Here is a 13,396-nt window from a genome sequence, read left to right as displayed (position 1 = left end):
CTTAATTTGTTCTGGAGGCCTGTTCTTAACCTGAAACTGTTCTTAACCTGAAGCACCACTTTAACTAATGGGGCCTCCTGCTGCCGCCGTGCTGCCGGAGCACAATTTCTGTTCTCATCCTGAAGCAAAGTTCTTAACCTGAAGCACTATTTCTGGGTTAGCAGAGTCTGTAACCTGAAGCGTCTGTAACCTGAAGTGTATGTAACCCAAGATATCACCGTATTAACCTTCTACCAGATTTTTCTCACCTATCAGCTCTCTATAGTAAGCATAATACAGTCGTACCTTGGAAGTCAAACGGAATCAGTTCCAGAAGTCCGTTCGACTTCCAAAACGTTCGGAAACCAAAGCGCCACTTCTGATTGGCTGCAGCCAGTCGGAAGCTGTGGAAGCCCCATCAGACGTTCGGCTTCCAAAATAACGTTTACAAACTGAACAATCATTTCCGAGTTTGTGGCATTCAGGAGCCAAAATGTCCGAGTTCCAGGGCATTCGGGATCCAAAGTATATATTTGAAAAGCAAAAACAAATGTTAAACCTTCAGGGTTTATCCAGAAAGTTACTTGCTGTTTACCAGCTTTATTTTAGCTTGTTTCTAAACCCTTTACTGTTCGCTTGTGGGTTAAAATATTTTATTTATTTATTTTTGCTCATAGAAGGCAATAGAAACTGTAAGCTTGGATTTAAAAAAAAATATCTTTCTTTTCTTTTCTTTTGGTATTATTTCCTTAGACGCTTCAAAAGTGAATCATTCTCCCACTGTGTTTTCGACAACTTGGCTCATGGCTTCATTTTGATGGAAGATTGTTTGTGAAGGCAGAGCCGTTGGAATTAAAGTTCGTTCCCATTTTCTTATACCAATAATATTTGTGCGGCACCTTTGATCTTTCTTGAATGTTCTTCAAACATCCATGTCTTAAGAACCTGCATACAAGGCTGCTTGCCGAGATCAAAATATTTTTTTATGCATGTCCTCAAATAGCTTGCCTGTGTGTGGTATGCCAGCGAAACGCAGTGAAGGAAATAAACGAGCTCTTCCTCATTATGATCCTTTCTGATTTTATTAAATATTTTCTTCCCATTCTTCTGTTTAATGATGAAGTACAAATTACCTTATTTGTGTCAGTTTTAAAGAAGTTATCTCCTGTGTGCCTTTTGGATGGGGCAGACTAAACGTGAATAAATATATGTTAAAAAAGAGATCACTTAATGATCTTTGGTGGAAAACGTGCTTAGGCAGTAGCTACATGAGTTGTGTCTGAGAACCACATTCCCTTTTGGAGCCAGTGTGGTGTAGTGGTTAAGAGCGGTGGACTCATAATCTGGTGAACCGGGTTCGCTTCCCCGCTCCTCCACATGCAGCTGCTGGGTGACCTTGGGCTAGTCACACTTCTTTGAAGTCTCTCAGCCTCACTCACCTCACAGAGTGTTTGTTGTGGGGAAGGAAGGGAAAGGAGAATGTTAGCCACTTTGAGACTCCTTAGGGTAGTGATAAAGCGGGATATCAAATCCAAACTCTTCTTCAGTCACCCGAGGTCCACATGCCAAGGGTAGGAGGGCCAGAGGGAAAAGGGAGCAGAGCAGTGCAAACAACTTTTACCTTTCTACAGTTGCCTAGTTTCTGCAAAACATAGGGTCATAGAATCTTAGAGTTGGAAGGGATCCAAAAGTCATCTAGTCCAGGAATCTCAACTAAAGCATCCATGACAGTTGACCATCCAACCTCTGCTTAAAAATCTCCAAGGAAGTTTGTTTTTTTAAAAAAGAGGTTGCACACCCCTCTCTAGCTTCCATCCAGGCAAGTATTATAATTCAAGGACACATTTCTACCAGACAAAAACAATTCAGTGGAAAACAGAGCTAGTTCTGGTCTGGAGGTAGGAATGTGGCCTGAGAAGAATTTCAAGGGGGTGTGAGAGAGAAAGACCTTGGAGGGCTTCTTTTGGACCCTCGGCCTGAGGTCCCCCACCCCTGGTATAACTGAGTAGAAAGCATTGTTGGCATCCATCTGTCTCTAGAGACAATGGCGGGTGCTTCTGGGGGTGAAGTCAAACTGCTGTGTTAGCAGCACCGAAGTGACCTCCCTGGATGCACAGACCTGTGTATGGAAGTCCTGGGCTGCCCACATGACAGGACCCCCTCCTCTCGGACTCACTGATGTGGTCCAAAGAAAAGCACAGCAGTTGGTTTGGCACCAGCTTGGGTGTGGCCACTGTCACATGCTGACAGCTTCAAAGAGCCCCAGGTCAGAGCCCCTCCATTTATGTCACTGAAGGGGACCAAACAGCATATGCAAGAGGAATGACTATGTGGATTGACTCTTTCTATCATCATGAATGTGACTGGTGACACATATGTGTCCTCCGAATGCAGATTGGAGAGGATGGGGAACTTTGGAGGACATTGTTTGAATGTTAAAATCTTTGACACATATCAGTGAAATGTCTATCCAGGGCGTGTGTTTATCCTTTGACCCCACAGAGCTAATCTTTTTCTTGATTTGGCTGTTGCTTTGGGGCCTCTTTCTTTCTGTTCTGCCCCCAGCCCACTCCCAACTTCTGTTTCTGTCTTATTCAGATTTTTTATTTGTAACTTGTTTTTGGATTTTACGCTTATCAGTTGTGCTGCAGATCTGCTTAGTTTCAAATGGCAGCTATAATGCTTCAACAAGTAAATCAGATTATGTTTTCAAAGCATTTGTGACCATTACAATGGTTGGTTTATTAAAGTAACACTCTTTGTTTTATTTACAGGTGTCAATATTTACATGGCTCAGCCTGACCGCCTGCTCCTTCTAGCAAATGATATGATGTCAGAAAGAAATAATCTCACTTACCAGAATCTTGGGACAGGTATGAGTTGTGTCATTTATATTTAGAGGGATGTTTACTTAACACAGGGGAGGAAGCGCTACAGTGAATGGATTCTTTTTTGGCAGTGTGTGTACCCATGTTTTTTGAATGTGACAGTCAGAGAGAAAGAGAGAGAATGGGAGGATGAGTGAGATGTGCTTTTGTGTGTGTGGAAATGAATTGATGTACACTTCAGGCTCTTGCCAAGCTCAGTTTTGGCTTCAGACTCACCTGCCACTGGCATATGCTTCTGTGAGGAAAATGTTCCCCACCTCGGTCATAACATTTAATGGTTCTGGTACTGTTTAAATGTTGATGCCCAACTCTGCTGTACAATTCTGTCTCCACCCCCATAATTCAGCCTAGACACTGAGGTCCAGCTCCGAGAGCCTTCTGGTGGTTCCCTCCCTGCGAGAAGTGAGGTTGCAGGGAACCAGGCACAGGGCCTTCTCGGTGGTGGTACCCGCCCTGTGGAACACCCTCGCATCTGATGTCAAGGAAATAAACAACTATCTGATTTTTAGAAGACATCTGAAGGCAGCCCTGTTTAGGGAAGTTTTTAATGTTTGATGTTTTAATTTTCTCTTGCGAGCCGCCCAGAGTGGCTGGGGAACCAGCCAGATGGGTGGGATAGAAATAATAAATTCTTCTTCTTCTTCTTCTTCTTCTTCTTCTTCTTCTTCTTCTTCTTCTTCTTCTTCTTCAGGTTACTTCAGTAATTCACAAAATAAACCTGCACATGCTTTTTCAAAAGTGAGTCCTGTATGCTCTGTGAGGCTTATTCCTCAGTAGATGTTTTTAGTATTGCATCCTCATGTATGTGAGTCTGCTACAGGAAAACAAGCTTCATTTGGTTAGTCTTTCTGTTCAATAATGCTGAGTCTCCCAATTAGCTACCTATTTTAAGAAACCGGACAAGTAGGAAAAAGACAATGTATCCGTATAGCTTTAACTAGCAAATCCAGCCTATACAGATGAGACAGGCACTCTGTAATGAAAGCTAATCAATTTCAACTCTGGCTGACCTTCAGCTGGAAAAGGTTCTTCTTGCACCTATGAAAACAAACTGTTTTATCTGTGCTTTGTTGGGAGTGCCAATAAAACCATCTCAGAAGTCATACTTCAGCAGGGAACTCCATATCAGAAACAGCTTAAATGGAGTCTAAATTTAAAAATAAATGTAGATATGTGATCAGTGTGGTAAGGAGAAATGTGCACTTATTAACAGGAAATATTGCATTAACTTTCTGTGTTCCTAAATCGTCTTGAAAAATCCATAGCGTTTAGCTGGAACCAAATCTCAGTCCCACAAACCTGCTTTGGCTACCTTAGTTCAGCTCTGGAACAAATGATGTGCTTTTCTGAACATCTATTTTACCATCTACCACATTTGAGGTTAAGGGGGAGAGTTTTCCATTTCAGGGCAATTTTCCAGATCTTTATGGGTTTGCTGGCATGTTTGTCAAAGTTAAGTGTGCGGTTGGTCAAGAAGGGGGAAGTAGCAGAAACTTTCTTAGGCAATGGGCATCTGGTTGTGGATTGCTGGGATATTAAACATCCAGGCTCCAGTCCTTAGGTGGCTGGTATGTGAAGCTGCACATAATAACTCTAGCAGTTGAATCAAATTGTTCTTGTGTGTGTTGGGTGGAGTAATGGAAGATACTTGCCAATGAATAAATTTTTCCATGTGCTTTGACTCCCTTTCACAGATGGATAGTCTTTTGTATCACCACTGATAAATCTAAACTGTGTTTGACAAACCTTCAGGGGTTCAGGGGGAAATGCTGTCTGTTTTGTTAACTTGAAAACCTGGGTCCTTCCATCTAAGATTACAGGCCGTGCTTAGGCAAAACAAACAGGTTCCTTCATAGTTGGAAAACAGAAATAAAGAGAAACAAAGCAATTTTATACAAACCGAACTGGAGATTAGTTTTAGGTGGTTTATTAGGTTAAAAAAAAGTAATAATCTTCAGCTCTGTTTATACAGAAACTTCATATACCAAGGAACCTGTCTGCTTTTGCTGTTGATGGAGACCGAGACCTGGGGCATAGGAATTTTAAAATATATTTTCAAAATATGTAAAATCGTATAGAGTGGTACCTTGATTCTCAAACTTTAACCGTTCAGGAAGTCCGTTCCAAAACCAAAGCATTCCAAAAGCAAGGCTCACTTTCCCATAGAAAGTATTGCAAAATGGATTAATCCATTCCAGATTTTTAAAAACAACCCCTAAAACATCAATTTAATATGAATTTTACTATCTAACGAGACCATTGATTCATAAAATGGAAACAATAAACAATGTACTGCAGACGCACAATCAATCAATCAGTAGCTGAACTGGGTTCCACACAGTCACAGAAACAAACAAAAAAGAGCCGCAAAAACAAAAACTCAAAATAAATAGCAAAAACAGACAGGCCTCAGCTTAACACTCAAAATGGAAGTGTGGCACTCAAAATGGAGCATGTTTGGCTTCCGAAAGAAGTTCACAAACTGGAACACTTACTTCCGGGTTTGCAGTGTTTGGGTTCCAAGTTGTTTGCGTACCAAGGCGTTTGAGAACTAGCTGCTGCCATCCCTGATAAAGGCAGGATTGCACTACATAGTTCCTGTTGTACCATTTATTAGAAATGACATCCCATTAAGTATGAGAAACTTTGAGACTTCAGGTTGGATTGTGCTTCTTGGCAGGCAGGTGCAAAATAAAATACTTCTCCATGATAGTATTTTGATTGGAACTGTATTCATATTATAAAACATGAGTTTTTGTTCAAAGTCAGTTTGCCAGCTTACTAAAACTGCCAGCTGAATCCAGAGAGTTTTGGAAAAGGAACAGCATGGATTGTGAATCATGCTACTATGACCTTTGCCAGTAATCCCATATACCGTATTTTTTGCTCTATAAGACTCACTTTTTCCCTCCTAAAAAGTAAGGGAAAATGTGTGTGCGTCTTATGGAGCGAATGCAGGCTGTGCAGCTATCCCAGAAGCCAGAACAGCAAGAGGGATTGCTGCTTTCACTGAGCAGTGATCCCTCTTTCTGTTCTGGCTTCTGAGATTCAGAATATTTTTTTTCTTGTTTTCCTCCTCCAAAAACTAGGTGCGTCTTGTGGTCTGGTGCGTCTTATAGAGCGAAAAATACGGTAATTCTGCTATCTCGGCAAGATGAGAGACTTCATTAGGGGAGGGTATAAAGTGATTAGAGTGTTGGATTAGAACCTGGAAGACAAGGGTTTAAATCTCACTTCGGCCAGGAAGCTCGCTGGACCAGTCCCTTTTTCTCAATCTGACCTACTTTTCAGGGGTGTTGTGAGAATAAAATGGAAGCCAGGAGAACCCATGTACACTCCCTTTTGCTTTTTGGAGGAAAAGTGGAATCTGAATGTAATAAATTTAATGTGGTCTGATCACCAAAGAAACTCTGGGTAATCTGGAAGATTTAGACAGGCCAATGGTACCTGTGACCCAGCAAAGCCTAATGAAACTTACCACCCATATACAGTAGCCAGTCAGAGCTTTAACCATCCAGCCCTTGTACCCCATTTCTGCAGGCAGGCAAGCAGCTAAAACAGGTTATTGTGTCCCTGGTGGGTCATTGTGCATTGCTGATTTGGTAGAAACACATGCTGGGCAAGTCTGGTGTAGTTATTGCTTCCATTACATTGAGATAACCCTCTTCTCCACCTTGATTTTTCTTACAAGATGGTTATTTGAAACCTCCCCGAATTTTTATAAAGTACTTTGAAACACATTCTCTGAAAGTAACAATCATTATTGGATTATATGACCATATTTACTAGAAAGGCATTATGGATTTCATGCAATGTGAGTTTCTGCACATGAATTGTAATCTGATTGCAGGTTGAATGCCAAATAATTCACTTGCTGAAACTTTTTTCTTTTCCTTCTCTTCCTCCCTCTTTCAGATGCCAGTAAAATGATGGAAGAGTACGGTCACGTGCAAAACCAGGTGGAATTACAAAATCCCAATTTAGGGAAGGAGGGAGTGATGAATTCCCTTGAAAATGATCTCCAGGATATAATGGACAGGCTTAACCAGAAAAAAAATTCGCCGAGTCTGAGGTTCAAGGCAAACGGTGATTGTGCCGGTTCTTACTTAACACTCTCACAGCCGCTGCCACCCAAATCCAGCCCTGCGTCTAGCGTTAAGAGTATGTCGTCTGCTTCCAAGCTCCAAGGAAGCAAGCCATTGGCTTGTGAGAGCTCTTACCTTTCAGAAAAGAACATCTCTGGGAAACATCTGGGCTCCATTTCAGGCACGTCTCCATCCTTAAGTGGGTACAGCCTAGGGAAGAGAGACTTTGATATTTACGTTGCCAGAGAAAATGAGAAACAGTTTGGACATCTGGATAAGTTTCCCTACTCAAAGTATAGTCAGAAGAATAAATCTTACGATAACGTCTACTTCCCAGGAGTGCTGGATGGGCGGAAAAACGCTGCGTCTCTTCTTGCCATGTGGAATGGAAGCTCAGGGAATGAGATAATTCTTTCGCCACTCGGATGCTCGGGAGCGGCTAGTATGCCCTCCAGCCCAAAGCAAGGCAGGAGGATGAATATTCAAGATCTCCTTTCACTTCAGACCAGAGCAGCTAAACAGAAGGACCCAACCATGGACATGTTGGGGTCTAGAACCAGGAAGTATTCTGGAGGCTCCCTGAGCCATATGGGAGTTTATAGCCGTTCTTTACCTAGGCTTTACAAATCGTCAGAAAGCCAGCTGGTGCCGCTAAGTTTACCCCCAAGGAGCTCCCTTGGGAACACCAAAAGAAAAAAGATTGTGGAAAAAGATCTTCTACCTCAGAGTATACTGGATGCTGACAATTACCTTAACTTTTCTTCCTACACCTCAGGGGTTTTGCCGCATACGAACTTTGCACCTGAAACCAATTCCTATGTGAATTCAACTCTCAGTGTTCCTGCCAGCCCCCGCATAGCTCGGAAAATGCTCCTGGCTTCTTCTTCCCCGTATGGGCCCGACGACTTTGACAGAGTTGGACTCTCAGGGACCAGCCCGATCAATTCTTTCACCCCTGTGGATCCCGAGAGAGCGTTCCCTATCAGAAGGAAAGTTTCCAGCAGTTCCATGGAGTTTGAGGAAATGGAGCTGGAAAGCCTCAGGCAGACCCCTTCCATCCGGGAGCGAAAGAATAGCATTAGTTCTGTTTCCGGAAGGGATGACCTCATGGATTACCACCGGAGGCAGAGGGAAGAAAGGCTGAAAGAACAGGAGATGGAACGACTGGTAATGATACTTTCTGGTTAATTTTTAACAAGATGTTCTGCTTCTAAGCCTTTGCCGAAGTTAAAATTATTAAGTTGTGTGTGTGTGTGTGTGTGTGTGTGTGTGCAGGCGCTCACACACTGCTGTTGTGTTCTCAGATTTGGGTGTTTGACCTTGTACATGGGTGAGACAGTGTTTACTCTGTCAACCTCTGAAGTCAATTGGCCATGTAGTGTCCTGCCTTGAAATCTGGGCGGTCTAATGAAATCATATGTATGATGTAGGAAATTGATAGGAATTTCAGCCATTCATACTGCGTGTTCTGCCAAAATGACCATATACTTAAAAGCCACAAAGTATAGGCTGCAATTATACAGCACTTAAAGAAAAAAAGTTGATGTCATTGTTTTGTGGTGGCTGGGTAAGTAACTCATGTCTCCAGCCTAAGCTGTTTGGAGGCATTCTTGTGTGCATTTTGTTGAAGAGAGCAAACTGGAAAATTTTGTGACAGCATGCAGACCAGAGTATGGTCTGAAGGCATGTGATGGCACCACCTTGTGGGTGGCACTGTGGTCTAAACCACTGAGCCTCTTGGGCTTGTTGATCAGAAGGTCAACGGTTCAAATCCTCACGATGGGGTGAGCTCCTGTTGCTCTGTCCCAGCTCCTGCCAACCTAGCAGTTCAAAAACACACCAGTGCAAGTAGATAAATAGGTACCACTGTGGCGGAAAGGTAAACGGCATTTCCTTGTGCTCTGGCTTACATCAAGGTGTTCTGTTGTGCCAGAAGCGGTTTAGTTCTGCTGGCCACATGACCTGGAAAGCTGTCTGTGGACAAACGCATGAAAGTGAGATGAGCGCCGCAACCCCATAGTCGCCTTTGACTGGGCTTAACCGTCTGGGGGTCCTTTACCTTTTACCTGCTGAAGCTAAACAGGTCTGGGTGGGTGGCCACCTGGGAACCAAATGTACGCTGCCTCAGGTTCTATATCAGAAGAAAGGCTGAATGTACCAGTAATTGCAAGAAAATAAATAAATAGATTGTTCAGTCGGAGCATATTTCCATTTGGGGGCATCATAGCTTGTGCCAGGCAGTTTTTAAAAATGGTGAGATAGCACAGGACTAACCTTCAAAGCGCTTTTTTCCAGGGAGAGTTCACACATGCATGTAAATCACTGCACGACTTGCAGTAGGTATCAAGTGGTGACTTGAATGTGTGAACGAGCCATTCCATAGAAAACAGAATACCTCAAATAACAGTGGGTTTCATACATGCAGCTGTAAGTCATCAAGCCCGTAAGTGATGAGAAATCTAACAATGTGTGTGCATTCTGCACTGGCTCTAAGCCTCTTGTCATTGGTTTGCAACAGTCAGCAAGTATTCTGGTGGTTCCTGTTCCTAGTGTGTTCTGCTTGAAGGATGGAATGTGCAGAGAAACATGTTTCAGAGACCTAGTGGGACATTAGAGAGTCATACTAGGTGCCCTGTGGCCCCACACAATAGAGGATATTCAGTGTTGATGTGGGTATACAGAGCTAAAACGAGAAATCTCTTAATGAGAGATTTGAAGGAATCAGTAATTGTACCCTTGTGAAAGCTTGAAGAATAGTACTTATCATAAAGATAAAATGGCAAAATATTTGTTTCTGATTCTGTTTGGCTGTTGTTTCCCTTACAGCAGCACTTTCTTCTCCCTTTTAACAGCTTTCATCCTGTAATAGGATGTAGGCCTGCTGGTTTGTGACATGTGGAAAGAGCCTCGGTGTTTACATATGAAGGAATTTCCTCCCACTTAATTTAGTTTTCCATTTTTAGCATTCTAGAAGGGTAATTGTCTTTCAAGTTGGCCACTCAGAGGGCTGGGATTGAGGACTTTGTGTTCAAACCTTTGAAGGGTGTTAAGAACCAACAATAACAGCTCTGGAAGGAAGCGTGTATTTGTTGGGCAGACCCCTTCCATCCTTGGCTTAATGCTTTTTTCAAAAGGTCAGCTGTTCTGCAGCTTTAATTGTACTATCCTTCAAAGGAGCCTCTTGGTGTTGTGCTTAGTTACAGGGCAAGCTGTGACGCCAGACCCGCTTTGCGTTTCTGCCCTGTGTGTGGAGAATCAAGCAAAGAACAATCTAGATCCATTTCCAGTGGATAAATAAGAAGCTAGTTTTAGCATCTTCTCCTCCTTACTTAAAAAAAAAAAGTGTTCAGCATTAATTATTCTCAGAACACAATAATTTATTCTGTTTTCTTGAGAACTCATTCAAATGCACAAGTAGGGATGTTACATTTCCAGGAACCTTGTAAGTATGCCATGGAGGATTCCCTGCTTCTTCAGGGAAAACAATGAAATAATATGCAATATTAGTGTCTCACTTTGAGGCTACAATCTTAGGTCTAATTTATGTGGGAGTAAGCCCCATTGAAGCAAATGGGAAATACTTCTGAGTTGGTATGTATAAGATTTCTCTGCAAGAACATAAAATGTCCAACGTCTGGATATAATTCAGGGCTGTTTATTTGATAGTGACAGTGTGGGGTTGCTGGCTTTCTGGGTGGCGCTGTGGTCTAAACCACAGAACCTAGGGCTTGCCAATCAGAAAGTTGGCGGTTCGAATCCCTGTGACGGGGTGAGCTCCCGTTGTTTGGTCCCAGCTCCTGCCCGCCTAGCAGTTCGAAAGCACATCAAAGTGCAAGTAGATAAATAGGTAGGAAGGTACCTTCTGGCGGGAAGGTAAATGGCATTTCCATGTGCTGCTCTGGTTCGGCAGAAGTGGCTTAGTCATGCTGGCCACATGACCCGGAAGCTGTATGCCGGCTCCCTCGGCCTATAGAGCGAATGAGCGCCGCAACCCCAGAGTCGTCCGCGACTGGACCTAATGGTCAGGGGTACCTTTACTTTTACAGCACCAGAGGAAGAACTGTTTGACTCTTTCTCCTGCTCTATATTCCTGATCCAACTTACCCCCAATACAGTACTAGGCCCCTGTGAGTTCCACTTCCAATGAGGCAGATAAATGACTAGCAAGCAGGGAGAATTCCAGCTTCTGGAATTGTGCATAGATCCTTTGTTTACCAAGCAAAGATAAAACATAGATTTAACTCATAAAAGCCGAAGCTCCTTCCATTTCCATAGCATGCCTAGTTCCTTGTTGGCACATCAATTCAGGAACAGTAGTCAATATCATGCTTGATCGTGGTACTGACCCCTTTAGCAAGTTAGCATATTTTTAGTAACAGGGTTCTTCTGTGTGTCTGACAAGAGGCAGTGCTGAATCTTCTGGGATCTTTCAGCGACACATGGCCAAATGATTTGGCCCAGTTGGTTAGCCTTTGCTTCTCTGTGTTCAAGCATTGGACCATGGGATAGCTCAGCTGGTGAAGCAAGAGACTCTGAAAATCAGGGCATGGGTTTGAACCCCACGTCAGGCAAAAAGATTCCCGCATTGCAGGGAAGTTAGACTAGATGAGCCTCGTGGTGCCTTTCAACTCTACAATTGTCTGGTTCTATTATTCTGTCTTGCTTTCATGCCTCAGGCTGCTGACATGTTGAAGTTAGGGAATGGACTGCTGAAGAGAAATGGACAGCTCTGCCTCTGGTGTCCAAATTGAGTAAAACCAGCCTGCAGTTTAAGGACGTGCACAGTTTTGCCTCTAGATGGTGCTACTTAATAAAAAAATTCTGTAATAGATACGCAAAAGCACACATAGGGTTGGTTTCAGTTGTTTTGCATCCCATATCAGTGATTAAAATAGCAAAAAAAGGGTATTTATGTATGCCACTACTGCGGCCCGGGTTTTGTTAGCCCTAAAATGGAAAACGAGCATGTCCCAACCAAAGAAGAGTGGCAACTTAAGTTGACAGAATATGCGCGGCTTGCAGACTTAACATATAGAATAAGAGAACAAGAACATATGTTTAGAGAAGATTGGAAAATGTTTATTGAATATATGGGGGGAAATTGTGTGCACTTGAATACATTGGCAGCATTAAGATAAATTCAAGAGCGCAAATACGTTTTGATAGATGTAACAATGGAATATGGAATGGTTTAGTTTATGTTAAATGTGCAGGGATTTATGGTATGCAAAATGAACTATGGAAAGAGAAGAAGGGAAATCATTGGTATTTTAAGGATGTTTAGATGAGTATTCAAAATTGTAAAACAGAAAATTTAATATATACATTCCAGTCCAAGTGATCAGGATATGAAGTTCTCTGTCTGATGTTTAGAGAGCAGTCCGGATCCTGGAGATCTGGAGATGAAATCCACTACAGCACTAAGATCAGAACATAAATCAGGCATAGGCAAACTCTGGCCCTCCAGATGCTTTGAGACTACAATTCCCATCATCCCTGACCACTGGTCCTGTTAGCTAGGGATGATGGGAATTGTAGTTCCAAAACATCTGGATGGTCAGAGTTTGCCTATGCCTGATATAAATCTTCTAACTCAAGAGCAGCCAGAAGGATCTCAGTGCTCAGCACCGCAGCACTGAGAGGAGAGATAAAGCTCCCTGCCTGCTCTTTAACAGTAAAGAGTCAGTATTTCACCTGTACCTCAGGGCTGGAGTGGAGGATGTGTGGACATGTTCATTTCATGTTACACGTAGCTCTCGGTGGAGAGTAAATGGCATGCTCCCCAAGCATTGGAATGGAAAGGGTTGGAAATGCTGATTATGTGTGTATGCATCTGCATGTGTGAATGAAGGGGTGCTGTGTTCCTGCATGCTTTGTGAGTGTGCTGTGTATGTACATGTGCTAGTTCATGTAGCCCACAGAGAGGCGTGTGGCCGTCAGTGTGACCTTAGGGCTGGAAAAGATTCAATCACCACCCTATCACAGAATCATAGAGTTGGAAAATATAGAGTTAATTTATTCATTTTATATAAGGAGTGTGTTCCGATCTGTGCTACATCTCGATTAGACCCTTGAAGCGAAGCAAAGAGAATAGTAACGTTTGCTCATCTTGTATCCCAAAGAGCTCAGGGCTACTTGCAACAAGATAGAAAAGGAGAAAATATAGGAATTCGCACACACCAGGATATATGTGGTCACACACAAACAGGTAAAAAGCCTCATTCCCCAAGAACATCAGAAGGATCACTGTTAAAGCAACCACCACCAAGCAGCCAGAGAAAAAAATTAAAATCCAATCTCTGGGAGTAGAGAAAAGTCTTGGCTGCTGGAGAGGCTGTTTCTTCATGCAAAATGGGGTTCTTATTTTGCTCTTTCTAGTGCAGTTTATCACTTTTCCTGCTTGCAAAAGGTCCAATAAGAAAAGTGACAGAAAATTGCACTGGA

The 13,396-nt window shown here is 42.8% G+C and overlaps 1 protein-coding gene and 1 long non-coding RNA gene across 22 annotated transcripts in view; one reads left to right on the top strand and one right to left on the bottom strand.

The window, feature by feature from the left end:
• PHLDB2 (pleckstrin homology like domain family B member 2) overlaps positions 1 to 13,396 on the top strand; it is a 73,877-nt gene that overhangs the window by 15,280 nt on the left and 45,201 nt on the right. For 18 of the 21 annotated variants that reach the window (XM_083498543.1, XM_083498552.1, XM_083498549.1 and 15 more), the window contains exons 2-3: positions 2,754 to 2,852; positions 6,783 to 8,119. In XM_083498543.1, the coding sequence (XP_083354669.1) occupies positions 2,768 to 2,852; positions 6,783 to 8,119 (1,422 nt within the window). In that variant the 5' untranslated portion in view covers positions 2,754 to 2,767. Of the gene's footprint in view, positions 1 to 732; positions 837 to 2,753; positions 2,853 to 6,782; positions 8,120 to 13,396 lie in introns of all 21 variants that reach the window. The other 3 variants (XM_083498545.1, XM_083498559.1, XM_083498550.1) reach the window with 1 other exon arrangement.
• Positions 1 to 13,396, bottom strand: part of LOC310704806 — a 31,770-nt gene that overhangs the window by 15,332 nt on the left and 3,042 nt on the right. Inside the window, exon 2 of the long non-coding RNA XR_014525026.1 lies at positions 7,088 to 7,162. This is a non-coding gene — a long non-coding RNA (uncharacterized lncRNA). The remainder of the gene's footprint in view (positions 1 to 7,087; positions 7,163 to 13,396) is intronic.

The sequence above is a fragment of the Podarcis liolepis genome, assembly GCF_965112155.1.
Source record: "Podarcis liolepis genome assembly, chromosome: 4".
NCBI classification, from domain to species: Eukaryota; Metazoa; Chordata; class Lepidosauria; order Squamata; family Lacertidae; genus Podarcis; species Podarcis liolepis.
This window is presented reverse-complemented; position numbering and strand designations above follow the sequence as displayed.